Here is a 27,971-nt window from a genome sequence, read left to right as displayed (position 1 = left end):
ACTTCCACTCCTCTCGAAACCTTTTTATATTTGAATATCAACATTATCTGTGCATCCTCAGTAATCCTCAGTTTACGCACACACACAGAGAAAGGGAGAGTGCCCCCCCCCCCCCCCCCCCATTTCCCTTTCCCCAGTCCACACTGTCTGCTGTTCTCTATGGCTCTGCCGCTGATCAGGATTAGCTTGTTAGCTTACGCTAACATAACGTTCATTTCGGGCGATGTGGGCATAAAGGAATGGCGATGATGCAATGCATGTTAGATGCATTTGACCCGTTGTGAGAAGAAGAAAAAACCACAGACTTATTTCGGCTCGCAAAATAGGCGCACTGCTGTGTAGCTCTGCTCTCAGGGAACAAACTTAACTTTTTGACTTACCAGCCATTTGGCTGGTAGATTTTAAAAACTACCAGCCAGGCAGATTTTTTACCAGCCATTGGCGGTTGGCTGGTACTTATTTTGTTCCCTGTGCACAACTAACCGGATGTTGTTTGTTTATCCCACGCAGCTACACTGAACGAGAGCTGTAATTCAGCATAGCATATTAGCCTTAGTATGACTAGTGCCTTGCATCACAGTCACGAAAGGGGCTACGTGCCGGCATTGTTCAACTTTATTGCGAACTTTATCACGCATTTGAAACGGCATCACCCGAATGTGAATATCACTGGTACAAGGAAGAAACAGACCCTAGTGCAAACCCAGCTCCCTGTGGCATTCAAGCAGCATCTCGCTATTAATTCAGACCGGGCCAAAGCAATAACAAACGCCATAGGTGTTTTTATAGCAGCAGATCTGCGACCATACTCCGTTGTCGAGAACACTGAGTTTAAGCACATAGAGCATAGAGAGTAATAGAGCCCTGCTACCTAGTTCCCTCTCGTCCGTATTTCAGCCAGCAAGTCATACCACCAGCTCTGTATAAACTAGAGCTGGGCCGTTAACGCCGTTAACGTGCTGCGTTAACGCAAGACTATTATCGCGCGATAATACAATTGACGCCGTTAATCTATTTCTCAAAGTTGGGTCTGTATTGTCCTTAAATACTTGCCGTAGTTCGCTGTGGTACCCGGAAGTGATTGCACAAGTATGTACCGGAGCTGTAGTCAGAATAATGTGTCAAACTAAAGTAGTGGTCCGGTAATCATTGTTATACAGGTGAGGTTAAGAAGTCCTCAGGATATAACACAATTTGGCAATGAGGACGTCTGAATCTGCGCAATGCAAGAAAGAAGAAGTCTGTCAGGAGCTTTGTTTACCTTATTAACGTTAGCTTAGCGAGTTAGCATGTTAGCTCACGTTGCTCGGGCGGCACTTGGAAACATCTACAAGAGGAGGAAATCCACTTTACACACTAAAGGAAGGATCGACTGGACTATCGTGAGTGTTTACAACAGAAATGGCTTGGGTTATTGGAAATATTGGACCGTTTGATGACAATGTGGAGCAATATGAAATGAAAATGGGGGACCCTGATGTAAACAAGACAAACGTCTTTCTCTGGTCTGCATCCCTTTAACACATTAACTGCCACACTTATATCCATCAATGTATGATCACTGCCACCAGGCTAAGCCTATGGAGATGTTTACCTTCTTTGCAGGGCTATAACTTTTTAAATTGTATTGCTAAATTGACATTACTATGTTCCATTCAACATCGATTATCTATCGTTCAGGATGTGGGAACGTTATACTTTTTCATTCATAGATACATACGAAAATACCGTCTAGAATATAAATATTGTATAAAATAATGCTTTATGTAGTATGGGTGATATATTCATCAGAGCAGTTTGCATGAATAATAATAAACAAACGCGCTGAAAATGACGTCAGCGTCCTCTTACCGTTCACCGATGAGACTGGAGGAGAAAGATCCCTCTTATTTGACGGCGATCGACTCGATCCATTTCCGGTTTGTATAATAATAATAAACGCCAATTATTGAGTTATGGCAGCGATCCATATACACGATGTGTGTCTAGAGTCCCGTAACAATATGTGAGTGCCGGGGGCGGCTACGTGGCGTAGTGGGCAAGGCGCTAGCCACGAAATCTGCGCTCCACATTTGCTTTCAGTTTAGCTGGTCGTCCGTACTAATACACATTGGCCGTATTAGGGGGTGGGAAACTGATGGGTGGGGATCGGGCGTTGTGGACAGCAGGATGTGTTAACAATTGTGTGTATTGAGCCGTACTGTATTGTACCCATTCTGCAATCTGTTAAATAAAGTTTTCATTCATTCATTCATGGAACTGTTACACTGAGCTTGCACTGAATTTGTTGAGAAACCTGCTTCTGCAGCAGTCTGTGTGTGAGCAAGCAGTCAGCAGCATTGTGAATTGTGCATTGTGGAAATTACAAAAATTACAAAAAGAAGAGACATGTTCATGCTGTTGAACAAGGAGATAGAACAGCTAGTGACTCCTCAGATGAAGAGGAGAGGATAAATCTCCTCTGGTCATTATTTGGGCCATTTTAATCTAGATTAACTCCAGGATTGCAGATAGATTAATCTAGATAAAAAAATAAAATCTATGCCCACCTCTAGTATAAACAAGCCCCTAGGGCTGACCTTCGAAGCTTTTTTTGGCAATCGAAGCTTCGGGGCCGAGCTTCGATTTTAATTCGAAGCTTCGAAAAAAAAATAGAAAAACATATTTTTTTTTACTATTTCTTTTTTTAATTTTTAATTTTTTTTTATCTTATGTTGTGGGACTTGTACAGCACTTTCGTAAACGTTGTTGTTTTTAAATGTGCTCTATAAATAAAGTGGGTTGGATTAATTAATTAAGTAGCCCCTTTCGTGACTGACGCATCCAACAAGGTTTCACTCGGCTGTGTGATTTAATTCAAGGTGGATCGCTGTTGTCGTTTGAACAACTTCAGATTTCATGGGAACTACCAATCCCCCAAATCAAGAATGTTTAAGATGAATGAAGTAAGATTTTGATTATTTGAAATATGGCCTGTGTAGACTAAACTATGCACAGAATTATGTCAGTCTACAAGGTCCGGATTCTACATGGTCCGGCAATGTAGACCTTGTAGACTCCACTACAGACCAATTATCAGTGAATGTTCATGCATTTTTAAGAAGGGCAACTTCCACAAAAAAACAAAGAACTCACCAAAACATCTCAGTAGCACCTTATCTAAATGTTATATTTCATATATGGAGATTCATATTTATTTATGTATTGCATGCATTTCTACATTTTATTTCCTATTTTGTTTATTCATCCCAGTATCTTTCTTTCTTATGTGTGGAATTCTACAAGGTGCGCGCGCACACACACACACACACACACCTACACACACACCTACACACACACCTACACACACACACACACACACACACACTTACATTTAGTCATTTAGCTGACGCTTTTATCCAAAGCGACTTACAAGTTCTGTACGACAAGACAGCAAGAAGGGTACAACTCTATCAGCTGAGTAACAATGTTCATCAAAGTGTTGCGTGTTACAGTGTAGGTTAGTTTATTAGGACAAGTGCATGACAGTAAGGTTAGTCACGGTTAGATTTTTTTTTTTTTTTTTTTTTTTTAATCATTTCAGATAATGGTTGAAGAAGTGAGTCTTTAGTCGACGGCGAAAGATTGGACGGGATTCGGCTGTCCTAACTGGGATGGGTAGTTCACACGCACACACACACACACGCACACACACACACACACACCTACACACACACACAAATCGAAGTAAAAAAAAAAAAAATGTTTTTTTTTTTTTTTTTTTTTTTTTTAACTTCGATTTTTTTTTTAATGTTCGAAGCTTGTGCCATCGAATCGAATGTTCGAAGCTTCGAAGCATTTAAGACAGCCCTACAAGCCCCTTTCGTGACTGATGCAAGCCCTGCCCCTGTATTCAAGCAGGGCTTGCATCACAGTCATGAAAGGGGCTATGTATAAACAAGCACACGCTACAGTTGTCCATGATTTATCCAAGGCATCTGTTATATAATAAGCTTCAGATTTACTTTAAGTGTTATTAGTAGGTTACAGCAGTAAGCATTAGTTTGCTCAGTGAATTATGGCCAATTCGTTTTATATTGTTTAATACAGTTAAATAAATAAATTAGGGCTGACCTTCGAAGCTTTTTTTGGCAATCGAAGCTTCGGGGCCGAGCTTCAATTTTAATTCGAAGCTTCTTTTTTTTTTTTTTCTTTTTTTTTTTAAATCTTATGTTGTGGGACTTGTACAGCACTTTGGTCAACTTTGTTGTTTTTAAATGTAAATAAAGTGGATTGGATTAATTAATTAAGTAGCCCCTTTCGTGACTGTGACGCAGCCAACAAGGTTTCACTCGGCTGTGTGATTTAATTCAAGGTGGATCGCTGTTGTCGTTTGAACAACTTCAGATTTTATGGGAACTACCAATCCCCCAAATCAAGAATGTTTAAGATGAATGAAGTAAGATTTTGATTATTTGAAATATGGCCTGTGTAGACTAAACTATGCACAGAATTATGTCAGTCTACAAGGTCCGGATTCTACATGGTCCGGCAATGTAGACCTTGTAGACTCTAGGGATGCCCTGATCGATCGGCCACTGATCGTTATCGGCCGATAATCAGTATAAATATGCGATCGGTGATCGGTGATAATGCTTTATTTTCGCCGATCGTCAAAACCGATCTCACTTGCTGAGTTCTGTCTCAGACACCGGGAGCTGCACTCACTCCCACACAGTGGTGCGGCGTCTGCTCCTCCCTCCAGCCCCTCCTGCGCGCATGTAAACACGGGTCTAGTCTAGTGGGACGGGAGGACGGCGTCTCCCTGAGCTAACGTTAGCTACCGTTACAAAATGACCCAGTCAACTATTCACTTCCAGTCCAATACATGATGAGGCATTGTCTAACCGAACGGTATCTAGCCGGCCAGCTACCGATAGCTCCTGACATCAACAAACGCTCCAGCAAGTCTAGTAGAGACGTGTATGATACCTCAGCTAGCTCACGTTAGCTGACGCCAGCTCACTGTTCAAAACGAAATGTCCCACTGAACTAAATAGTTCACTGAGGCGCTGTATCAACGTTATATAGCCGGCCAGCAGTAGCCACAGATAGCTCCTGATATCAATGTTTTATAACACTCATTCGATACGTATTTGAGCTGAGGGCATGTTGTTGAATATGATCAATAGGGTCCAGCTGCAGCTCCGGAGAATCCTGGCCGTAGCTGCAGGCTACTCGAGTATAGGGTGCAGCTCCGGAGAATCCTGGCCATAGCTGGAGGCTACTAGAGTACACACAGACAGTGGAGCTTGTTGCGTGGTGGCGATGTCTCGCAGATAATACAAGTACAAGTCTAATTATATAATATATATATTTTATAAAAAAAAGAAAAAAAATTATATAAAGATTTTAAATTTCTTTTTAATCAAAAACTATCGGATCGGTATCGGCCGATATGGCTCACGACGATCGGTATCGGTGGCAAAAAACGTGATCGGGGCATCCCTAGTAGACTCCACTACAGACCAATTATCAGTGAATGTTCATGCATTTGTAAGAAGGGCTACTTCCACAAAAAAACAAAGAACTCACCAAAACATCTCAGTAGCACCTTATCTAAATGTTCTATTTCATATATGGAGATTCATATTTATTTATGTATTGCATGCATTTCTACATTTTATTTCCTATTTTGTTTATTCATCCCAGTATCTTTCTTTCTTATGTGTGGAATTCTACAAGGCATGTAGGTGTATATGTGTTTGAGGATGATATCCTTCAAACAGGCAATAGTGATGATATAATTTGGGCAGTGCTGAGCTGGGTTACTTTCCTCCAGTGTATGTGTCCCACGGCCCCACCCAATGGCCCCGCGCGCGCGCGCGCGCGCGCGCGCGCACACACACACACAAAGCGAAGTATTTTATTATTATTATTATTTTTTTCAAACGTCTATTTTTTTTTATGTTCGAAGCTTGTGCCATCGAACAAAGCTTCGAAGTATTTAAGACGGCCCTAAAATAAATAGATAAATGAAAAGCGAATTTTTTTAAAATAATACCGAACCGTGACTTCAAAACCGAGGTACGTACCGAACCGTGGATTTTGTGTACCGTTACACCCCTAATCGCGGTATATTAATTTATCTTAAAATGTCTATATAAATGCTTCTGAAGGGGTAAAACACTGGTATGGCAGCTATTACTTTACTCTTGTATTACTAGGACATATTTCACATAGTACAGAGCTATTTTAAGAACATTTATTGTGCAAAACTGCAATAGAAAAATGCAAAACCTTTTCTCAAGTTACTTCCATCTCTGAAAAACACTTTTTTCATGAAATACAATCAAATCAAGTGGCACAAAGTGAAAATAAAAACTACAGCAGGACAGGAGGTTTCTTTCCCTCAAACAACTCAAACAATACAACTCCAACATAACTTAACTTTAGTGTACATGTTTGACAACAGAGAGAGAGAGGGGTAATGGGTTTGAGTTTGAGGTTTGAGCTTCCTAAGATGCCGTAGGTGATGATGTCACACCAGGATTGTCAACACACAGAGCTGGAAACGAGAGCAGCCTGATGGATAAAGCGATATAAAGAAATGAATTGCCTAATAAATGTGAAGTTATCTTTGAACCTCTGTTTTCAAGCCTCTTCAATATACCCCCCCCCCTTTCCTCACTAATGGAACTGGTGCCGCAGAGTCACGTTAGAACGTTAGCTTAGCGGCTAACGTTAGCCCGTTGCTGTGCTAAAGCAAGTCTCCTATCAGCCTCCTTAGCCAAATTGAAATGCCAAAACTATATGGCAAGGTCCGTGAACAAGTGGAGAAAAACTCAGTACAATTAAACACTATGCAACGACCACTGCAAACGCAGAGTGAATCGTCAAGTAACGTTAACGTCATTGCTACTGCTGTGACTTAGCTGCTAGTCTACCGGTCACAAGGTATAGTCAAAATCCATACCGTAGCACAAATTTATACCGTTTATACCGTCCACCCCTAACGGAAGGTATTATTACTGCCTGTTTTATTTTTAAATTGAAACCTAACGTTCGAAATATAAATAATTTCTCTTAAACCACTGTTTGTGATTCCATCTAAAGCCAAAAAGTACATTTTGTTCCCCGTTTTTCAGCATAGATAAATTGTATGTAATGATAAACAATGTCATAGTAATGGGCGGGTGTTATATTATTTCAAGATGATAAAGTAGCTATAATGAGTCAGATAAAAAGCAGTAATGGCATGTAGGTTACTCACCCTACTCATGTACAGTAGGCCTCCACACTACACAGCATTTATAGACATAAATAAACTTCATGGCTCATCTTCTACTCTGGGTATTCAGTAGGTGGTGTCAGAGCGGCAACTACCCATGTTACCATAGGATAGTACCGCACTTGAAAAACTTTAATCATTTAAAAATGTTCAATTGCTAATTGTTGTAGTTTATTCTGGTCAATTAATCGTGTATATTAATCAACCAATTGATAGATTAATCGACAGAATAATCTATAACAAAATAATCGTCAGTTGCAGCCCTAGTCATATGCAGTTGTCTTACAGCTGTCAACAAGTTACTATGTAGCTTTATTACATGGCGTTTTAACATTCGCCAAAATGCTTGATTGTGATTGGTCAATAGCGCTCGGTTGCCCCTGACATCGGTCAGTTATTTCTCGATAACTGACCGCTGTCATGGGCAACGCACAATAATGACCGCTGATACGGGTAACAGCGCTATTGACCAATCACAATTAGGGATGCACGATATTGATTTTTTGACACCGATATCGATACCGATAACTTTATGCTCCTCAAGCCGATAACCGATACCGATAACCGATATTTATTGTATTATAATTTTTTTTTAATCTACCGGTATATATATATATTTTTTTAGATCAAATCTTTTTTTTTTTCTTTTTTTTTTTATAAGCTCCGACGTCATCGGTACTGCTATTGGTACTCGAGAAATTATGGAGGTTTTTTTTGAGGAATTTAAACGTCCCAAACTAATCTTGTTGGCCGTTTTCTATATCTCTCCTGCCTCGGTGTCTCTGCCTGCGCGAGGAGCGGGCTGTGCTCACACACACTCACTCACACACACACACACGGGTGCTGCAGAGTACAGACGAGTGCATGGCGAACAGAACAAAACGTTCAAAGGTCTGGGTCTATTTTACTAAAGTCGATGCGGACAACGCTTGTTGCCACAAGTGCAACAAGACATTTGCCAGTAATGTATAAGCGCTGGTACTTGTCAATGTGGCTGGCGGGGAGATAACGTTATTAGCCGAGTAGAATAATGGCTGACAATTCAGCGTTATTTTTTAACGTGTTCGATACTAACTGCTCTAATGATCATATCGCCCACACACTAGATGAATCATCTAACGTTGGCCACGGAATTATAAACGACCCCCCCCATCCGGTCAACATCAGATGATCAGTAGTAACTTCTAGAAGCACGTCCATTTGAATTTTTTTTATCTCGCGCAGATTCCTATCAAACTGTATTTGATCATCAATATAATGCATTTGGGGCAGAAAACGATAAAAACATACTTATACTTTAGACCAGGGGTGTCAAACTCATTTTCACAGAGGGCCACATCAGCATTATGGTTGCCCTCAAAGGGCCAAAGACCGTATAAATGTTAATGTAATGTAAAATCAATGTAGCTACACATTTACATATTGTTAAACATGGTTTTTCTGTATTTATTACTTATTCAAGTTATACATATTGCATATTCATTTGCATAAATGTAAAAATATATGTTAGCTTATGTTATTTTAACAAATAATTTTAGTTTATCAGAACCCCATATTACTCCACCAATCAATGATCAAACCATTCAAGTAAATAACAAAGAAGAATATCATCAAATACAAGCTATGACATTAAGTTTGTTCAAAACCTTTTTGTCACAGTCAAGAGGGGCAGAACTAACAACTGTGAGCTGCAAAGAACACGTGGGACAGATGTAGCAGATGTTACAAAAACAAATGGCTGCACACAACCTTGCAGAGGCCATACATCCAACTAATGGAAGATAGTTTAATTAACTTTAATTAACAGATTGCAGAATGGGTACAGTACAGCTCAATACACACAATTGTTAAGGGGATGCAGACCAGAGAAAGACTTTCGACTTGTTTACATCAGGGTCCCCCATTTTCAATTCGTAATGAAATTGCTATTATGTGTCTGCATGAACACACAACTGTAACTGTACTCAAAAATAACAAAATAAGGGTTGTCTCAGTTCACAACTATATTGGTCAAGTTTTGGGTGGGACTTGTTTGCGTCCCTACAGCTTCTTATTCAATTGAGCGAGATGCTCGGTTATGTCACACAGCCAGTTTGCATCTGACAGTTCAGACAATATTTCTTCAACCCTTTGTTACCTATTCCGCCTGGATCTTTTTTGTATTTTGGGCTGTAAAATTGTCAAAGAATGTCTGAGGAGTAAGTGCTTTTGGCTTTTTTCCTTTGTTACCTCAGATGTTCAACATACATGTATGTGTAAGAATGTGTAATATTCAAAGTTAAAGCTTTATTAACGCATTAACCCACAATTATTTTAACACTGCTATTTTTTAACCCAATATTAATGTTAAAAAAAAGTTTTTTTTTTTTTTTTTTATATACCTGAGCTCTTGGGGGGCCACATCAAATGACGTGGCGGGCCGGATTTGGCCCGCGGGCCGTGAGTTTGACACCTATGCTTTAGACCGTATTTTAGTATGAATGAAAAAGTATAACGTTGCTACACCCTGAACAATAGATACTTGATGTTGAATGGGCCATAGTAATGTCAATTTAGCAATACAATTTAAAAAGTTATAGCCCTGCAAAGAAGGGGAACTTCTCCATAGACAAATAGAGCTGGCGGAGGATGGTATATTAAGAATATAAGCCTGGCGACCAAAGTGTTAATATTGTAGTCTTGAAACTGTCTTGGTCTAGAAAATACAAACATGACTAAACAAAATTATGTTAATATTAGCAGTTCTACAACTGATCAAAACAAGCTCTTTATGATTCAGATGATAATTCCTAATCAGTGACAGACAGTATAACACGCACATATCTGATCAGGAACTAATATGTTACCTTATTTTTCCCGTCTGTCCTTCTCAGTTCTCCAGTGGTTGTACACCTTGTCCAGGCTGATGGTGGTGGCACCGTCTGTGTCTGCTTGCAGCTTTGACTTGATTCGCATTAACTCGTCTAGATGTTCCACTTGAAGACGATTTCTTGATGTTGTTTTGATACGATTCATCAAGCTAAACCCTCTTTCACAGTCTGCACTGAACGCTTGAAATGGAGGCTGACTAGTCGTCATTATTATTTTACTGTCTCGCACTCGCCGTCCACTACGGCTGCTGCGGATTCAGGAAGCGCCAAACGCTTAGACAAATCACAGACGCCGATACTAAAATGTCTCTCTGTGGTGCCACGCAATAGGTTGGATCGTATCGAAGAGCTAGCCAATTAGAGCGAACGCTATGTTGGGGGCCCCAGAACGTGTGAATTATCATGAGTACGTGCATCCAAACAAACGTCTTATTTTTTTACACAAACGTTTCTGTGTGCAACAGATTTCAGATGTGCACGGGAGCGTTTGGCCATGTGCGCACGGGCGCACCTTAGAGGGAACATTGCTCAGACCCATTCCCAATGATGACACCAGGCTCCCTGGATGGATAATGAATGGAAATATCGAATAAATATCACTAAGTCCATTTCCTGTTTGACCTTTGGTCCACAGAACGGTACGGGTGGCCATGCAGGTGCCAGTAGTCATGACGACATCCCTTGGGCAAAAGATTTCCGCGGTTGCTGTGCAGCAGGCACCAGGGACGACTGGGGCAACTGGCCACACCACCCTCCTCGCAAACGCCTCTCCCATTGGCACGGCCACGGGCAGCGCCAACTCCCACCAGAAGGTTTGTCAACTTTCCGCTAGTTTGCTGCTCTGCGGAGATTGTAAAGAACATTAACTTTCTACCCGTCCTTGTCACCTTTAGTTGACTTCGTCCTTTTGTCTTCTCTTCAGGTTTTGATTCAGACCATCCCCACCATGGTACCAGCCACAGCAGAGAACGGAGATAAGATCACCGTCCAGCTGGCCAAGATCATCACCATCCCTGCCCACCAGCTGGCCCAGTGTCAGCTCCAGACCGCCACAGGCATCACCGGTTCCACCAGACATGGCATCGGGGCCACCCAAGCGGGCATCAGCCTCCTCGGAGGCCCCCTCACCGTCCGAGCCTTGGCCCCCATCAACATGGCCCCAGGAACACAGGTGATGAGACTAGCCATGCCCACCCACCAGCAGCAGACACAACACCAGACACTACTGGTGTCACAAGCGGGAAGCGTTGGCAGTGGAACGGCCGTGGTTACCGTAACGACGGCCAATCAGACCACAGCGCAACCGCATATTATCAGTGGCATCATCAAAGCCTCTGACCTGGTGATGGGAGGAAGAATAGCGCCGGCGGCCGGTAGAGTCGGGGTGGAGAACATGAAAGTGGCGGCCATCCAGGTCCAAGCTGTCCACGTACCTCTGTCGGTGGCAGTTCAGCAGAACCAGGTGCAGCTCCAAACCATTCAAGTTCCCAACCAGAGGCAGCCAGAAGCAGCTGTAGAGGCTGTCCCTGCGGTCATCCAAATGGAGAGGAATGAGCCTGAGTGTTGAAACCCCTCTCGCTAACCCCCCATATCAACCTCCATCACCTCTCTGTCAGAGAGGGTTAGTTTGTACATCCCTGATATTAGTCGCCCCCCCCCCCCCCTTATGAGTTTTTTTTTTAAACCAGCAACAGTCTGAGAGACTTTAAAAGACCCCCCCCCCCCCCCCCAGTCCTTTTATTTGAGCTCTTAAGACCTGATTTCATACCGGCTGACCTGACCCTCGCTGTATTGGCAGGGTTCTCCCTCAGAACCACACAAGAACTTCTTCTAGTAGAGCCTTTAACATACGGAGTCCCGGCCCGTACAAAACCCCAGCAACATAGGAACCCACACAAAGACTTTTTAAGGGACTGCTTCACAACGAAGGGACCAACCTTGATCACCACATTTGTGCCCTCTCTCAGTTGAGTGACTCAAACTTTGAAAAATGGACAGAAGCTGAAACACTACAAAACAAAGCAAATGATTAGAACCAACCAAAATGTGAACTGGCAAGGGAACGATACAAGTCGGATTTGGGAAAACAAGGAAGCTGTGCTTTGTATGGAATTCTTTTTGTTTTGTTTATTCTTTTGCATCTGCAAACGTTGAAACCAGCAATTTCTTTGTTTTTCTTGACTATCACTGTGCAGATCTTGTGTGGCTGGTGCTATGAGAGTCCTACGTATGAGTGAGAAAGACACTTGAGAAGACGGAGGAGCTAAGACAAGCTCTTACAAGGAAAGAGATATAACACAGAAAAAGGGACTTGTATATATTATATATATATTCTCTACTATACAGTTTACGGGACTTAAGGTGAGAACATAACAGCCTTAGATTTGAATTTAGACCCCCCCCCCCCCCATGTATTTTCTGTACAATAAGCTGACAATTGTTTTGTTTTCTTTTGATACCTTGTACCAAGCACAGTATTATTGAAAATAGGACAAATTACATTTGTATTATGTTTCCAGCCTCTGTCAGGCAGTTAAACGGTCATAGGAATTGCTGTCATGAATATAGCATGCTCCTGTTTTGCAGAATGCCTTGGAGCCTCATTTATAGGATGGTCCTACAATCAAATGTGATCTTACGTGGTGGTGTACGTACATAAAAAGAAATCATGCCAAAGTGGTTAAAGGTCCCCTCCACTCAGAATTTCTTTTACTGCTTTTGGAGGCATCAATTTGACTATACAAATTGTTAGTTTTCATTCTTCTAGCTGGCCACACTTGTGATCCAGGAAATGCTAACAATGTGAAACTCGTATTATAAGTTGATACATCTAGTGATCTATGCACAAAAGAATCTCTTCAAATCTCGCAGTTCTAACAAGATTGTGTAAACTAAGAAGTGTTTTGCGTCTGGGTGAAAAAAGAAACCAGCTTGGGGGAAGATGTGAGGGGGCGGTGGTGTTCATCCATCCTTGCGTTCTCAATGAAGGCAAGGGTGTAGGGATGCTGCTAAGCCAATTGCCAGTAGTTTATTGAAATTTTATTTGTGGAAAAACCATACCAATGTTATTCGATATATACAATTTTTAAAGTGTTAGAAATACGTGTGGAGGGGGATCTTTAACATTTCACTCGATGTGGAAACATCACAGCTGTGGCTCTACGTCGGGTTAAATTGTTAATGACTAACTATGGCGAAGTGGCCCATAATATTTTTATATATTATAATTAGGGATGTTCGATATTGGCTTTTTTACCGATATACCGATATTGTCCAACTCTTAATTTCCGATATCAACCGATACCGATATATGCAGGGTCCCCCCCCCCCCCCCAAAAACTGAATAATTTCAGGTAATTAACATTACATATCTCTTGTCGTGGAATTAACACAACATTATGCATACTTTTGACAATAAATAAAATCATAAATTTGTTCTTACTTGCTTGCCTGGGTAAATAAAGGTTAAATAAATGTAAAAAAATATATATATATATTTTGATACCGATCATTTCCGATATCACATTTTAATGCCAATATCGGTAGGCCGATAATATCGGACATCCCTAATTATAATTTTATATCAGCCCAGAAAACCTATGTTTCCTTCAGGACTTGAAAGGAACCTGATAGCCTAGTGATTGAATTTGAAGTCTTCATATCTTAATTAGCGTATCTAGGATCATGTCCAACCAAGTGTATTTGTAGAATGTGACGCTTATTGAGCCACATTCATGGGAGGAAATTGCAAAGCTCATTCGTTTGTTCAAATTGGAGTTCACTTGTTATTTGTAGATAGAAGGTACTGTATGGAAGATGGTCATATACTACTTTAAATCAGAGCAGCCGTTGTATAACTAAAGCTTCAGTCTGTTTTTAGAAAGGTGTTCAAAAAGGTTTTAAGACCATTTTAATAAATGAGGTCTTCTTTTAGGTTTTTCTTCACCAGTGGTCGGGAAAATCTCTGCTCGCGAACGTGAGATTTATCTCTACAAGGGAAAGGGCCTCGGACACGTCTTCTTCTTACCGTGTCCTGTCCACGACACCATGTGGCCTGGCAGCAAACACGTGCTAAAAGAAATGTCTGAGAAAAGTCTGAATTCATATAGGGTTACTGATTTTATAGGATGTAAAACGCATTGAAAAGGAGATTAGAAATATTAACATAATTGTCGTTAACCCCCGTATTTGAATTAAAGAGGCGATAAGGACGGAGGCCGTTCAACCAATATATCCAACTTGGCTGAGTATAATTGACCATATTCACACTGTGGCCATGTTCTTATGCCGTGCTCAGGTTGGTTTCTTTCCACCTTCTACCCACCGAGGTGTGATTATGGTCAATGTCGCCATCTTTGTGGGTCCCCCGGTTACGTTCCCTGGTGCTTGGAAAGGTAAGATCACATGGCTGACATAGGATTTCTCACTGCCATCTCGTCTCTGCCCTTACATTTCCTTTTTACGTTTTTTTGTGCTTTTTCTTAGTAATCTAAAAAGAGGGAAGATGTTTGTGTTCAGACTGAACTGTTTGTATATTCAACATTTGAAGTATTCTATTTTGTTGTACTCTTGTTTCAAAGTGTATTCATGTAGATTTTACTGAAATATAAAAATGACATTTAAAACCTGATGAACAGGTGTGTTGATACATTTTTCTTTTCAAATATAATCTGTTAATAGAAAACTGGTATATAAAGGTAAGACATGGATGAGTTGTTGGCTTATCGTGTCCCAAATACTGTAGTGTTCAAACAGTCGTATAAGTATCAAACATGACCCATCCATTCACTCCTACAGGGAAAAATATTGTGAAATGGTAAATGGACTGTATTTATATAGTGCTTTTATCCAACACGCTTTACAACTAGGGATGCACAATATATGAGTGACCATATCGGTATTGGTCTGATGAGCAAAACTGGGCATATTGATTGCATTGGTCCAATAACAATTTATGGTTATTCCATTGTCTAGCTGCCATTGTGTGTGCGTTATTTTTTTTGGCCATGCACTTTGGTAAACGCAACACTTGATTACCATAGAAATTAGTTTTATTTATTTTATACAGATCATATCGACATCGGCCATAACAGAAATGTTAACCGTTTTGGCCAAAATCGGTGTGTTTACAACTTATGTTTCGCATTCACCAATTCACACAGCAATGTTTGAGGCAACCGTACACCATCGGGAGCAGTTAGGTGCTTGCTTGCTCAAGGACTCTTCGACGCACTGCCGGGAGGAGCTGGAATGGAACTGGGAAGCTTCTGATTACCAGGGCCCAGGAGTTCAAAACTTTGAATCCCTATCTGATCCGATCCCATTTTTAAATCCCATTTTTTGTGATCCAGGATCAGACAACTCTGCCAGATTTTGTCCCGGTATTTCAAAGCAATCCAGGATAGGATCACCCTGATCGAGATTCAGACTTCAAGATGACTAGATCCTGAATATCAGTGCTTTAATCCTACCGATCTCCATCTAGTGGATATGAAAAAGAATACAAGGAAGACAAGAGACCACATTGCATAGACATCTATAATGTCTAATTGTATTGATAAATACATAAAGAACAAAATCATAATGGAATTGTAATTAAAAAGAATACTCCCACTAGGGTAACAACATAAAACATTCATTCAAAGCCAGCTGATTATCCAGGCGTGCTTTGAGGAGCTGAATTCTGGTTTCAGTTTGCTGAAGGTGATGACAGATGGACTTTTTTTTTGTTGTAGATATTTTCTCTTTAATTTAAATTACATTTGTGATTGACAATCTTTGTTGTGATACCTTTATGAGCATAAACATTTATGTCATCAACATTTGGTTGAAAACAAAATAGGCCACCACAAAACAAATCTTTTAAAAAATAAAATGTATTTGCCATGAAGGCAAAATTATTTGTATTATTTCAGTTAACAAACTTTGCCATCTTATTTATATTGAAACATATTTTTTAATAAATTGTATAGTACATTTTGCTCTGGTAATCCACTGGAAATCCACCCTCTGGTGAGATCAAGATAATCCATTTTTTTTTTGTTGATCAAACTGATCCCAATCCTGTGTCAGTTTGAACTACCCGTTTTGAAGATTTGATCCAGATTAAAGCTTGGATTTGATTTCCTGATCTGATCGGATATCAAAGTGATCCTAATCCTGTTTTTTGGTTTTCAACTACCCAAAATCCAAATCTGATCCAATCAGATAGGGATTAAACGTTTTGAACTCCTGGGCCCTGATGACCACTCTACCTCCTGAGCCATAGCGCTGTGGTGAAATCCCCTGCTAAATCCAACGCAGGATCTTGTTAACCCTGCACCTAATATGTCACGGAGCAATGGTGGTAATCAAGTGCAATAACAGCCATACTGCAAAATCACAACATGAATATTTGGTCTCATCACAGGTGTAGTCACTGAACTTTACAATTAAAAATGTTTTTTTAACGATATAGAAACAGCCTTTACACAATTGTTTTATGATGCTGTTTATCTGTAAATCCAACAGTGTTGTGCAAACTGACACGACTTAGATGTCCATATGCTGCTGCTGTCTTAGCCAGTTTTGGGATCAAGACCAATCAATCAGTACACACTACACAGTGGCACAAACAGAATGTAGAATCAAAACTTAAAAACGACTACATGCTATGAATGCTCAGGCAGGGGGAAGAAGTTTACCATAGGGACTCATTTTGATTATGTATTAAATCAGTGAAAGCTTGAACTGTATGCTATGTGTAAAGATGGAACCGTACAACTGTGGAAAAGCATCTAGTCCTTTCATTCAGCAACATGTTGCACTTTTCTATCTTACACAAAGCACATGTGCTTATGTACAGTTGCAAAATGTCTCACTGATTTTTAATCCATAATAAAAAAGCATCGCTATGGGAATGGAATGAATGGTCAAGACCATTAGATGGCGACTCACCACTTTCCCAATATATGCAATTAAATAGCTTTAGGTTTTGTTTTGACTCACACATTTATTTTAACCTTGTGAAACATTGCAGTAACACTATCCCATTATTTAATTTGTAAAATATGATACATGAGCTTGTAATATCCAGGTGATATCACAAGAACATTGTGTACTTGAAATAAAAAAACAAAGAAAGTGATTTTAGATCAATTATGTCAAAAGCACCAGTGATATAGGTAATGAAGATGGCAAACAGAGCAGGACTAGCTGGAGGGATTAGAAGAAAATCACGGGCAGGGAGTGGGAGAAGGAGATAGAATATATATAGAAAGAGAGACAGAGAGATAATGGTGAGAGAAAGGATAGAGAAAAAAGAAGAGAGAGAAAGAGTGTTGAAGTGATATAGACTACACATCCATAGAAAAGCAACAGAATACTGTACAACAAAGCAGCCTATGGTTGGAATCGGTATCAGTGGCACAATATTTCCTATGTGGATGATGTGCTGATATAACATCTCAAATGTATTTTAGCATATTCTTTGAAATTATTTGTGATGAGATGTTTCAATTTGTTCCATAAAACATGTCGAATAAAGAAATCACTGCAGCAAAATAATCCTGATCCCATGGGTTCCAGTGAGTTTGTGAGCACACCTGGGCCCTCATTTATCAATAATGCATAGAAAGTGTTCTATTTTTGTTCCTACGGACGGAATTTAGAATGTCTAATCACAGAAAACTCGTCCGCGTTGATACATGATCAAGCTATTGTTCTTACAGTCTATGCTTGTGCACGCTTATAAGTATTTGCATACAGAACTGCCCCTAATCAACCATATAATGGTAATTGATCCCCCCATGCGAACATGCCTTGTTATTGTGGAATGTGGAATAATGGCTATAAGCGAACTATAAAACTTCACTGAGCTGGTGAAAGCTCTGGTTCATTATTTGTTAGCATAGGAATTATTGTCAGTGTTGTGTATTTGGTGTAGAGCTGGTACCTGAAGCTCTGGTTTATTGTATTGTATTTAGGTCATTATAGTTTATTGCACATTTCTGTCTAACCTTAACCCTTTGTATATTTGTTTAGCACCCAGCCTATGGTGATTGTCTTTCTTTTGTATTCATCTTTTGTTTCGCACACAGGGACAATTGAGGACAGGAAGATACCCTGGGGTCTACATTTTGCATCACGTAGGTGACCTGATGTTAAAGACACCAGCCTTAGAGTGAGCACCACCACCTGTACTTTTGGGCGTCAGCGCCTGTAAGGGGGGGTGGGATTTCATTTCCTTTTATATTTCATTTGGTGCCACTGGTAGTCCTCCTTGATCTGTGTTGCTGTGTTTTATAAATAAATACTATTATTTTGCAAATTGTTTCCTTGGTTTTGTGTCACTGCACCCTCACCTACCCTGTCTGTGGCCTTGTGTTGCGTCTCCTTACTGGGGTATGTAACAATCACGGAGGTCATCTAACCAACAAATTGAAGGTGGAAAGCATTTCGTTGTGAACAATCTTACTTTGACTGCCATGAAACGTGTTTTGACGTCATTGCTGGCCATGCTCAAGTTGCCGGGGGACGCTGTACAGCGTCCTTATATCAATATTTCAAAAATCTGCGATCGGATTCATATGTCCCCTCCGCTGGCCTGAGATCCACCAGCAGGACCCACTGAGCTCTCTGGCGGTTCAGGAGCGCCATCTGGTGGCCGATCGGCGCAATCGCTTTAACAGGAAGTGGCATAGAGGTTGTGCTACGTCCGTAGTACTTCCGGGTGCTCGCTATAGGTCCCGCGACTCTGGCTCGTCACGCTACACAGTGATCGATTGCCAATAACTCGATAAACAACATGATTTGGACGTATATACCATTATACAAGCTGGAGATGGACCGGGTAAATTTACATCCCATAATGATAAGATTTCAACTCTACGATGATCGCCCAACGGCGCGCGGAGACTGGGGTGAGTTTCAGCGTGTAACGTTACCGTCTTCGATACTAACTGCTATTATCAACATTTGACCCACATTAGATGATTGGTATAACGCTGCCCACGGAATTATAAACGGCCCCTAGCCCATCCGGTCAACATCAGATGACGTGTAGTAACTTCTAGAAGTACGTCTAGTTGTAATTTTTTATATCGCGCTGATTGCCATAAAACTGTATTGCATCATCAATATAATGTATTTGGGGCTATAGATCACGTTCTGGAGAAAGCTGCAGAAAGAGATGAAAACATACTTATACATTAGACCATACTTTACTATGAATATGTGAATGAAAAAGTTTAACGTTGCTACACAATGAACAATACATATAGGACTTTGAATGGGCCCTAATAATGGCAATGTAGCAATAGAATTTAAAAAGTTATAGCCCTGCAAAGAAGGGGACTTTCTCCATAGACAAATAGCGCTGGCAATCTATGGTATATCATGAATTTAACCTTAGGCAACCATAGTGTTAATTGGAAACATGACACACAAAATAATAGTATTTAGCTTTTTTATTTTAAACAATATTTAATCGCGTTTTTTGGACTCTGTGGGTGTTCTGCGTCTGCCCCCCGTGCCAAACAAGCAGGCCAACTGCACTCTAAAGGGCTCTTGTGCGTGCGTGAGCCCGTTATAATTGCGCTCCTCTTGGGTCAGGTTGGTCCAAGTCATTGGGCTTGTTTGAGATTACTTTCGGCTTGCCTCGAAAACAAGCGAGAGTAGACGATTGCAGCCAGGGGAGGAGTCAGAAAACACTTCAGAGTTGACAACAAGCCTTACTAGCCTCGCCTAGTCTCGCATGGCAGATATAAGATATCGCGTTCACGTTCCCCCACACACACACACACCTGTCCAGCTCATTATAATGCGAGCCGTGTAGAAATAGAGGTTCGGCATTGCCCCACATTCAACGGTAGCGAGGAAGCGCTTTGCGACGGATCAAAATTTGATTAGATTCAAATATATTGTCATCACACAGCACACTATATACCTATAGTGGAATAGACAGTATTAATATTCCATATTTATACCATCTTGCTGCGGGCTCCTGCCCACTTGCCGCAGCGCATGCACACACACACACTGCTGAATAATTCTGTTTTGCTTTTGCATCAATATATTTAAATATACTGTATATTGAGGCAAAACAGAATTATATATATATATATATTGAGGCAAAACAGAATTATATACAGTATATATTGAGGCAAAACAGAATTATTCAGCAGACGCTTTATCATGTAAGATGTGTGCAATGAGATATAGCCTATATATTATAATTTCGGCTAATTATCATTTCGAGAGCGCACTGATAATGTTTGGCCAGCTAATTATCCTTTGGATTTTATGTGGGGGGTATAATGAGAACAGGTAGAAATACTATAACACTCACTCATTCACACAAATTGATGTGAATCAAGTCTTCATTTATATTATTATTATTATTATCATCTGGAGTCGTGAATCGCTGCTGTAGCGCGTGTGTGTGTGCAGGATACAGTATCAGCTGCTGCATCGTTAATGAACTATAGATTTATATGGAATTCGTTCATCTATTCTAGTCTATTTCACTATATCGCACGATTGGGTTAACTGTGAGCCAGACGGCTTAGTGAAGTACTATACATACGAGCGGTAATGCTCAGATTGCTCATTGAGTCATGACTATAAATGCTAAATGTAATTGTTGTATTTATTATCATTATAATTATTTAATTCCGATGATAGAAACAGTCCGTCTGTAGAATCGACTTGAAGCAATCACCAACTATTGTGTATTGGAATGTGTAAATCGTTCAATTGTGAATGTCAGTACTCTGATACAAATAATTTGGTGTCTGTCTGACAGTTCATGAAGTTTATCTTGGAATAATGATGGATAAGATAGAGTAACATTATTTGAAGAAGCTCTTGGTACACACACTCCTGTATCCAATAATAATAATAAATGAGACGTCTATCTGATTGACGTCTCATAACTTCCTTGTGGGTGGTGACAACTTTTCTGAGCCAATGGCGCTTTGCACAGAGCACAGCAAGTCGTTTCCTATCATGCATTGCATCAAGCAGTCAGTGGAGAGGTACTGCGCCGCCTAGCCCTGAAGACTGCGCATGGCTTGCTCCCGTGGATTTCCGTGGCTCGCCTAGTCAGATTTCCAGAGCAAGTCGGACGACATTCTAACCGCCATGCAACACGCTTGGCAAGGTGGTAGTAAAAACTGCGCAAGCCTGTTTTTTGGCCTTAGCCAATCTCAAACAAGCCTATTGATAAATCCCACACTTTGCTTAGAAATGATCGTACGCACGGTTTACGCACATATCTGTGCGTACGCAGCATTGATAAATGAGGGCTCTGGAGTGTAGTGCACATTGTTGAATGATAATCTTACAGCAGCATACAGCAGGGTGTTCATACAAACACACTCACTACCACGGGTCAGATTTAGAGATTGGAGGATCAAGAAAGGAGGGCGGGTTTGAGATCGGTCAATTGAAAGGTCAGATAACCTGGGGCACCTGAGTGGCCTAACTGAACCAGTTTGGTGCTAGTATGGACACAGAACCTCCCAGAATTCCATCTCAGTAGTCCTCGTTTAGCTACTTCTCATCCAGTCTGCCTCTCTCTCTCTCTTGCTCTATTTATCTCGCTTTCTAATTCATACAGACATTCACCACTTAAAAGGTGTCATCTTTCAGTCCTCTTTGAAGCTAAAGTCACAGACCAGAGAGAGGTGATCAGATGGATAATTATAGGACGGAAGTCTGTTTGGACCGATCTGTTCTTCTGTTGGCATGTCCAAAACCGCTTCCACAATTAACTTGTTCTGACTGTACCATATATAGTCCAATGTGCTACAGCACTCTCCCGTAGGCCGAATCTTCCATGTCGTGTACTCTGGCTCCGTTAAACCGTCTCGGCTTGCTTTTTTATAGGCCGAGTCCAAGCCAAGAGGGGACGAGGCAAAGCGCCGGTAGACCTCCTCAGTCGGGGTGGCGTTGAAATCCCCGCAAATGAGCACGGTGGTGTCGGAGTCGGTGCCTGGAGGAGCTGCAGGTCCCCCATGGTGCTTCTGGATGAGGCTCTCTAGCTGCCGCAGGAGATCACAACCCTGGGCACTGCGGAGTCGCTCCCAGCCACTACGGGCCTTCAGATGTGTCACCGCTACATACACACATCTCCCCGATGCTCGGCACCGCAGCACGGTCACCACGGCGACCTGTGGGTAAAGGAACACTGTGTCAACATTCAGAGGTTTCCCCAACGTCGACCCTGCATGGGGTCTCCTGGTATTGAAAGGGGATCTCCTTGAAAATCATGATAATATGACAAATCTTTTGAATGGATCAAATCAAATCAAATTTATTTGTAAGGCCCGACAACACACGTTAATGTCCCCATGGGCCGGACACGTCTTCTTTAAACAAGTCAAGAAGAAACATAACAATAAGTCAAGAACAAAACAAGAACACCATAAGGTCCAACTAATTTAAAATAAATGCAAATAAATGAATGAATGCAAGCACTCCCAGACATACCCCACGCGAAGGTAAGGAAAAACTCACTAAAACCTAACAATAGGGAAAAATGCACCACAGGCAGTGTGGAGGAGAGAAACCTTAGAAGGGCCATTCAAGGGGGAATCTCCCTTCTTAGATGTCGGTGATAGTAGTTTTGCAGACTAACAGTTGGTAAGCATGCACTCATGTGTGTAGTGAAACACAGATGAGTGCATGCAATAGCAATTGAACATTTTGAAAAATGTAAGATAGAGCTGATAGCGATAGCAACTGAAAATTTTGAAAGATTAAAGATAGAGCTGATAGCGAATCTATTTGTGGCAAGTCACCGTCTCCATAGATTTAATCAGTGGTAAAGAACTAACAATGTGGTAACAAGGTGGGATAACTTACAACTTACTATTGACAAGCTTTGTTTGCATTACATATTCTATACAAAGCTCTATAACGAACTGCCGCGGATTCTGAGGGTGAAGTCAAAACTCGTCCAAACAAAGTATTGCAAGTTCGCATTGGGTTTTCAAAGGGATCAACAGAAAGTCTCTACAAAGGCCAGTGGAGTGGTTGTAGCTATGGCTGTGGGCGTGCTGGAGACATGATCCAAATTACCTTTATACGCCTGAGTCTCCTGAACATGGAGAGACCAATCCCAAGTCGATCGGCACTTTCTCTGCCGAGCTATAGTAACTTTTTCGCACCTACTCCCCAAATCCGCATGCCTAGATTGCCCATGGAGTCTCTCTGGATTGTCCAGAGATCTAGGTTTATCAATCTGCATATGCAGAGTTTGGGAGTAGGTGCGAAAAAGTTACTATAGCTCGGCCGAGAAAGTGGCTTGTGTTTTCACCCCAACGGCCTTTGTGGAGACTCTTTGAGCTTTCTGTTGATCCCTTTCAAAACACAATGCAAACTTGCTACGACTTCACTGAGGAGGAGCACTGTGTTATCATGGCGCATCAAACTAGAACCCCCTCCACGCCGCTATGAGGGGCAACGAAGGGATTCTAGCCTGGAGCCGACCCCTCACAACTGACACACCTGAGGCTTGCGTCGCAAAAACATCACCCGCCCAGGGAGACCGTCAGCTCTCACACAGCCGACCGCCTCCCGAGGCATAGTATCCAGCTGCAGAGCTGGAGACAATGCCGGCGGGGATTGCTCAGCGACGCGCACCCCAATGCGAAGCGCTGGTGGAGGTCAGAATGATAATTTTCTAGATTCTCCGGTGGTGAAGACATTATCGCTTTATTTTCTCGAAAAATAGTGAGAGAAAAAACAAAGATACAATGTCAACGCAGCTCCTTTTCTTTCTTTTCTCTTTCTTTCTCTTTACTAACTACTTTTGGCACTAAACTTAAAGTGGTGTATACAGACACTTTCGGTGGTGAAAGTAGGGAAGGAGGTGATTGTGTGGCCACGACCCCGCTTATATGGATGTGGGTGTGGCCAGGCGGAGGTGTGTACATGTGGAGAAAGTTTTTCATTGTTAGAATGGATAAAGGGATAGTTCCAAGAGCGTAAAGCTATACGATCTATAAAATTGCTTTATACTGAAACCTAGGGTAAGCCATTTTTATTTTATTTTTTTTATTTTTTTTCGATTTTCTCCCATCCCAATGTTAGTCGTTATGCCAATTCCCAATCCCCTTCCTGGTCGCTGCGCACTTACCCCCCACAGTCGGTCTGGGAGAGTGGAGGCTATCACGTGCTTCTTCCGACACACGTCTAGCCAATCAACCGCTTCTTTTCACCTGGCAGCGCGGACTCTCATTGAGAGGGTGTAACGTGTGGAAGGATCACACTACCCCCCTTAGATCCTATCCGCGCTGAGCAGGCGCCCCGACCGAACTGTAGGAGTCGCTGTTTACAACGACTAGGACCCACCCCGCCAGCTTTCCCACCCTCTAATACTGCCAATTGTATTAGTGTGACGGCCAACCAAGGTGGTGACAGCGCCGGGAGCTGGATTCGAACAGGCGAATCCAGCGTCTCCGGCGTTGGTGACGAACGCAATCTCCGCTACGCCACCTGACCGCCTAGTTAGGACGAGTTTTGACTTAACCCTCAGAATCCTCAACGGTTCGTTACAGAGCTTTGTATATACAGTATGTAATGTAATATACAGTATGTAATGTATACAAAGCTTGTCAATAGAGCTATATATCTTACAGCACTGATAGTAAAGACCTAAAGGTGGAAAACCATGCATTCTAGTCAACATCCACATACCTGATTGGTTGGAATCAGCATGGCAGAGAGGCGTAAGCTCATGTTATCCACAAACTCAAAGCGTGATTGGTCAAAGAATAGTGCACAGCCATCTGGCCCGTTGTTTCCCTCCACGTCCAAGCACGGCGACCAGGGCTTTGGACAGAAGTTGCTACGGTAACCCAAGCTAGCCAGAATTGGCTGGAAGGTGTCATGATAGTGGTCCACTTCCTGTAAACACAGGATGTGAGGTCGATAGGTGAGAATTTCCTCTAAGATGAGGTACTTCCGCTGGGACCAGCTGATGGCTTCTAGGGGACACTGGACAAAATTGTCTACCCCTTCACCTAGCGCTGAAGGAGAGGGAAGAGAGAGAGAGAGAGAGAAGAGGCACGTTTTATAATATTTAATGGTTGATAAAGTTCAATTGGGCTGCCAAAGGTACCCACAGGTAAAATCTGGAAAAAAATTCTTCTACCTCTAAATGGTTCCTGAGAGTAACAAGATATTTAATTTGGTCTACTTTCTTTGATGCATTTTAATAATATTTGAGGAGTGATTTTGAGGTAACTTGTGATTGTGAATTACAAGGCATATTAACAAACACCACAATGATATCACACCTAAGAATCGAATGGCAATTGGTTATATTTCTAAATAATTCAATGTCCAATAGCTTTTTCTATTCCCACAGCCAACCATCTATATTAAGTGTTTGCACCCCTGATATACGTAGATCCTTTGAGACAAAGTGGACAGTATCCTACCTTGAGCCAGTATATTCCACTGCATCACTCTGATAGGACTACTAGGCACGCTGTCTCCGTCCCCGACACGGATGAAGGTCCTGTGGAAGCGGGGGGGCCTGTCTCTCAGGGCCACCTCACACTCTCTGAGCAGCTCCAGGGGGTCCAGGGGACACAGGGCGGGGGGCTGCCACTCCTGCTGGGGACGCATGTCCGTGATAAAAGCTTGATTTAATTCGTTTGTTTTGTTATTTTTTTTTAACCATACATATTTAACAGCATTAACTGAAACATACAGTATGAGACCATGCATCCCTGGAATTTGTAGACACTATTGATGACCACGTATGGCCCTGTGTGCATTCAAAGACATTGAAAAGCCCCCATCCCTGTGGTGTAAGCCAATAGCATAAGGGAGTGGGCGGGACTTCAGTAGGATTCAGTCTGCAATTGTGTATGCTCACGGCATGTTGTATGTGATACAGCAACGTTCAGTAAAAGCTAACTAAAAGTACTTACGGTCTGACAGTGTGCTCATTTGAGGTATAAGAACACATTACACAGGAGGAGATGAATGGACGGTCAAGCACAAGCAGCGGCTCCATTACCTGCGCAAAATGTGGTAGTTCTTCTGTCCGCGACTTTCACTATAAATCATCCAGAACCTTTTGACTTTTCCAAACCGAAGCTAACACGCTGGTTTACTGCATGGGGGATGAAGCAGATGACGTGCTGCGTGGTCTCAACTTAACCGACCAACAGCAGCAAGAATACAGCGCAGTGAGGGAAGGATTCGATGGCTTCTTTATTCCCAAAAAGAACATTATCTATGAGAGGGCCAGGTTCAACAAAAGGATGCAGCAAGTGTCAGAAACTGTGGACTCATTCATTACAGCGCTGTATGCTTTATGTGAAAACTGTGAGTACGGGGGCTGCACGATGAACTGTTACGTGACAGATTGGTAGTTGGTCTCAGAGACACAGGGCTATCAGAGAGGATGCAGTTAGACAAAGATGTAACCATGACTAAATCCATTAACATAGCGAGGCAGTTTGAAGAGATTAAAAGACAACAGACTGACCCAAGGAGTGAGATGACTAGTAGTAGCAAGATTGATGTGGATGCAGTGCATGCTAGCAAGGGAAAACCCTGGGCTATAAACAAAGGACAGCCACATGCCCAGGCTAAACCAAGGCAATGGCCTCCTAAAGGAGAGGATCATAAGTCTTGTTACAGATGTGGTAAACCTTCTCATCCAATGTGCCACTGTGCTGCTAAAAATGTAGTGTGTCACAACTGTGGTAAAATGGGCCATTATGCTAAAGTGTGCAAATCAGCCAGTGGTGTGAAAGCTGTCACAGAGGATTATTATGGAGGCTTTTTAATCATCAAGGTAAGAGAGGATTTGTCATGATCAACTGAAGGCATATGCTATGGAACAGTATGTGTTTGGCTACTACTTGGGTTTTCAGAAAAGGGCCCACTATGTGACGCTAATCTCTAGCTAGTAACGTGTATTTCATCACAGTAGCCTCCCGGTGTTTAATAAACACTTCTAGCCAGGACATATAAGACATATGTATCATGTTTATTTTTTTGTTGGCTGGGTTTGCATGCAGATTAAGGGAGATGTCAATCTGTTGTCAACGGTGGTAGTACATTTAGCTGTAAAAGCCTGATCAAGCTCAATAGCTTCTGTAACACGAACGCAACTACTCTGTACATGCCATTGTTGTTGTGATGTGGGAGTTTGCACACGCGGGGTAAGGGAGAGGTGGGCTATCGCGTCATCGGTTCAGGAAAAGACTCGTATCGCTTGTAAAGATGGTGATGCAAGGGGGGCGTCTTCAGAATTGCACACTCTGGGAGCCGGTCTCAGAAAGTAGCGTCTTCAGGCTGCCAGAACGCAGTTCCGTGTGGATGAAAGGTGCATACCAGGGTTTCCGTTAGAAAAAATTGTTGCCGGCCTCAGTGTCCGGTAGATTTCAATCTACCGGTCAAATGACAGAAATTCCGGTCAGAGTTTATTGAGCTTAAAAACAATTGATAGGCAAAAGAATGACAACAAAACAAAAGAATGACATCATCAAGGCATGTAGATTTATAATATTTTTACTTAAAACTAGGCTACTTTTGCGTATAAAGTCATTATATTCCAAATAAAATAAGTCCAGAGACTCGTGCTGCTGCCGACTTTAAATCAAATAGGTGTCTGTGGGCAGTCGCCCGACATTAATAAACAACAGTCTGTTATAATCACATTTTTATGAGCTAACGAATTCCGTTATATTGGACATTTGTATTAATTATATCAAGCGAAGAACTGAGAAATTTGGCAGAGAGAGACGGCAACATTATCGTGGATTTGCGTGACGACTCTCTCCACCTCGCAACGACTTATTTGCAAAGAGTATGGCGCTGCA

At 41.7% G+C, this 27,971-nt stretch overlaps 2 protein-coding genes across 9 annotated transcripts in view; one reads left to right on the top strand and one right to left on the bottom strand.

The window, feature by feature from the left end:
* The window catches only part of LOC311232210 (ETS-related transcription factor Elf-2-like), a 109,749-nt gene extending 94,757 nt beyond the window's left edge, over nucleotides 1–14,992 (top strand). For 6 of the 7 annotated variants that reach the window (XM_084318931.1, XM_084318930.1, XM_084318929.1 and 3 more), the window contains 2 exons: nucleotides 10,775–10,952; nucleotides 11,063–14,992. In XM_084318931.1, the coding sequence (XP_084175057.1) occupies nucleotides 10,775–10,952; nucleotides 11,063–11,707 (823 nt within the window). In that variant the 3' untranslated portion in view covers nucleotides 11,708–14,992. The remainder of the gene's footprint in view (nucleotides 1–10,774; nucleotides 10,953–11,062) is intronic. The other variant, XM_084318934.1, reaches the window with a different exon arrangement.
* A 6,775-nt stretch (nucleotides 14,993–21,767) lies between these two features.
* Nucleotides 21,768–27,971, bottom strand: part of noctb (nocturnin b) — a gene marked incomplete at its 3' end in the record, with an annotated part of 42,328 nt that continues 36,124 nt past the window's right edge. Inside the window, exons 3-5 of one of the 2 annotated variants that reach the window (XM_084318676.1) lie at nucleotides 25,569–25,746; nucleotides 24,823–25,154; nucleotides 21,768–22,292 (exon numbers count right to left, since the gene is read on the bottom strand). In XM_084318676.1, coding sequence (XP_084174802.1) covers nucleotides 21,768–22,292; nucleotides 24,823–25,154; nucleotides 25,569–25,746 — 1,035 coding nt within the window. The remainder of the gene's footprint in view (nucleotides 22,293–24,822; nucleotides 25,155–25,568; nucleotides 25,747–27,971) is intronic. The other variant, XM_084318677.1, reaches the window with a different exon arrangement.

The sequence above is a fragment of the Notolepis coatsorum genome (genome assembly GCF_963971535.1).
Source record: "Notolepis coatsorum genome assembly, chromosome: 7".
Classification (NCBI taxonomy): Eukaryota; Metazoa; Chordata; class Actinopteri; order Aulopiformes; family Paralepididae; genus Notolepis; species Notolepis coatsorum.
Note: the sequence above shows the minus strand (reverse complement) of the source record. Positions and strands in the feature narration are given on the sequence as shown.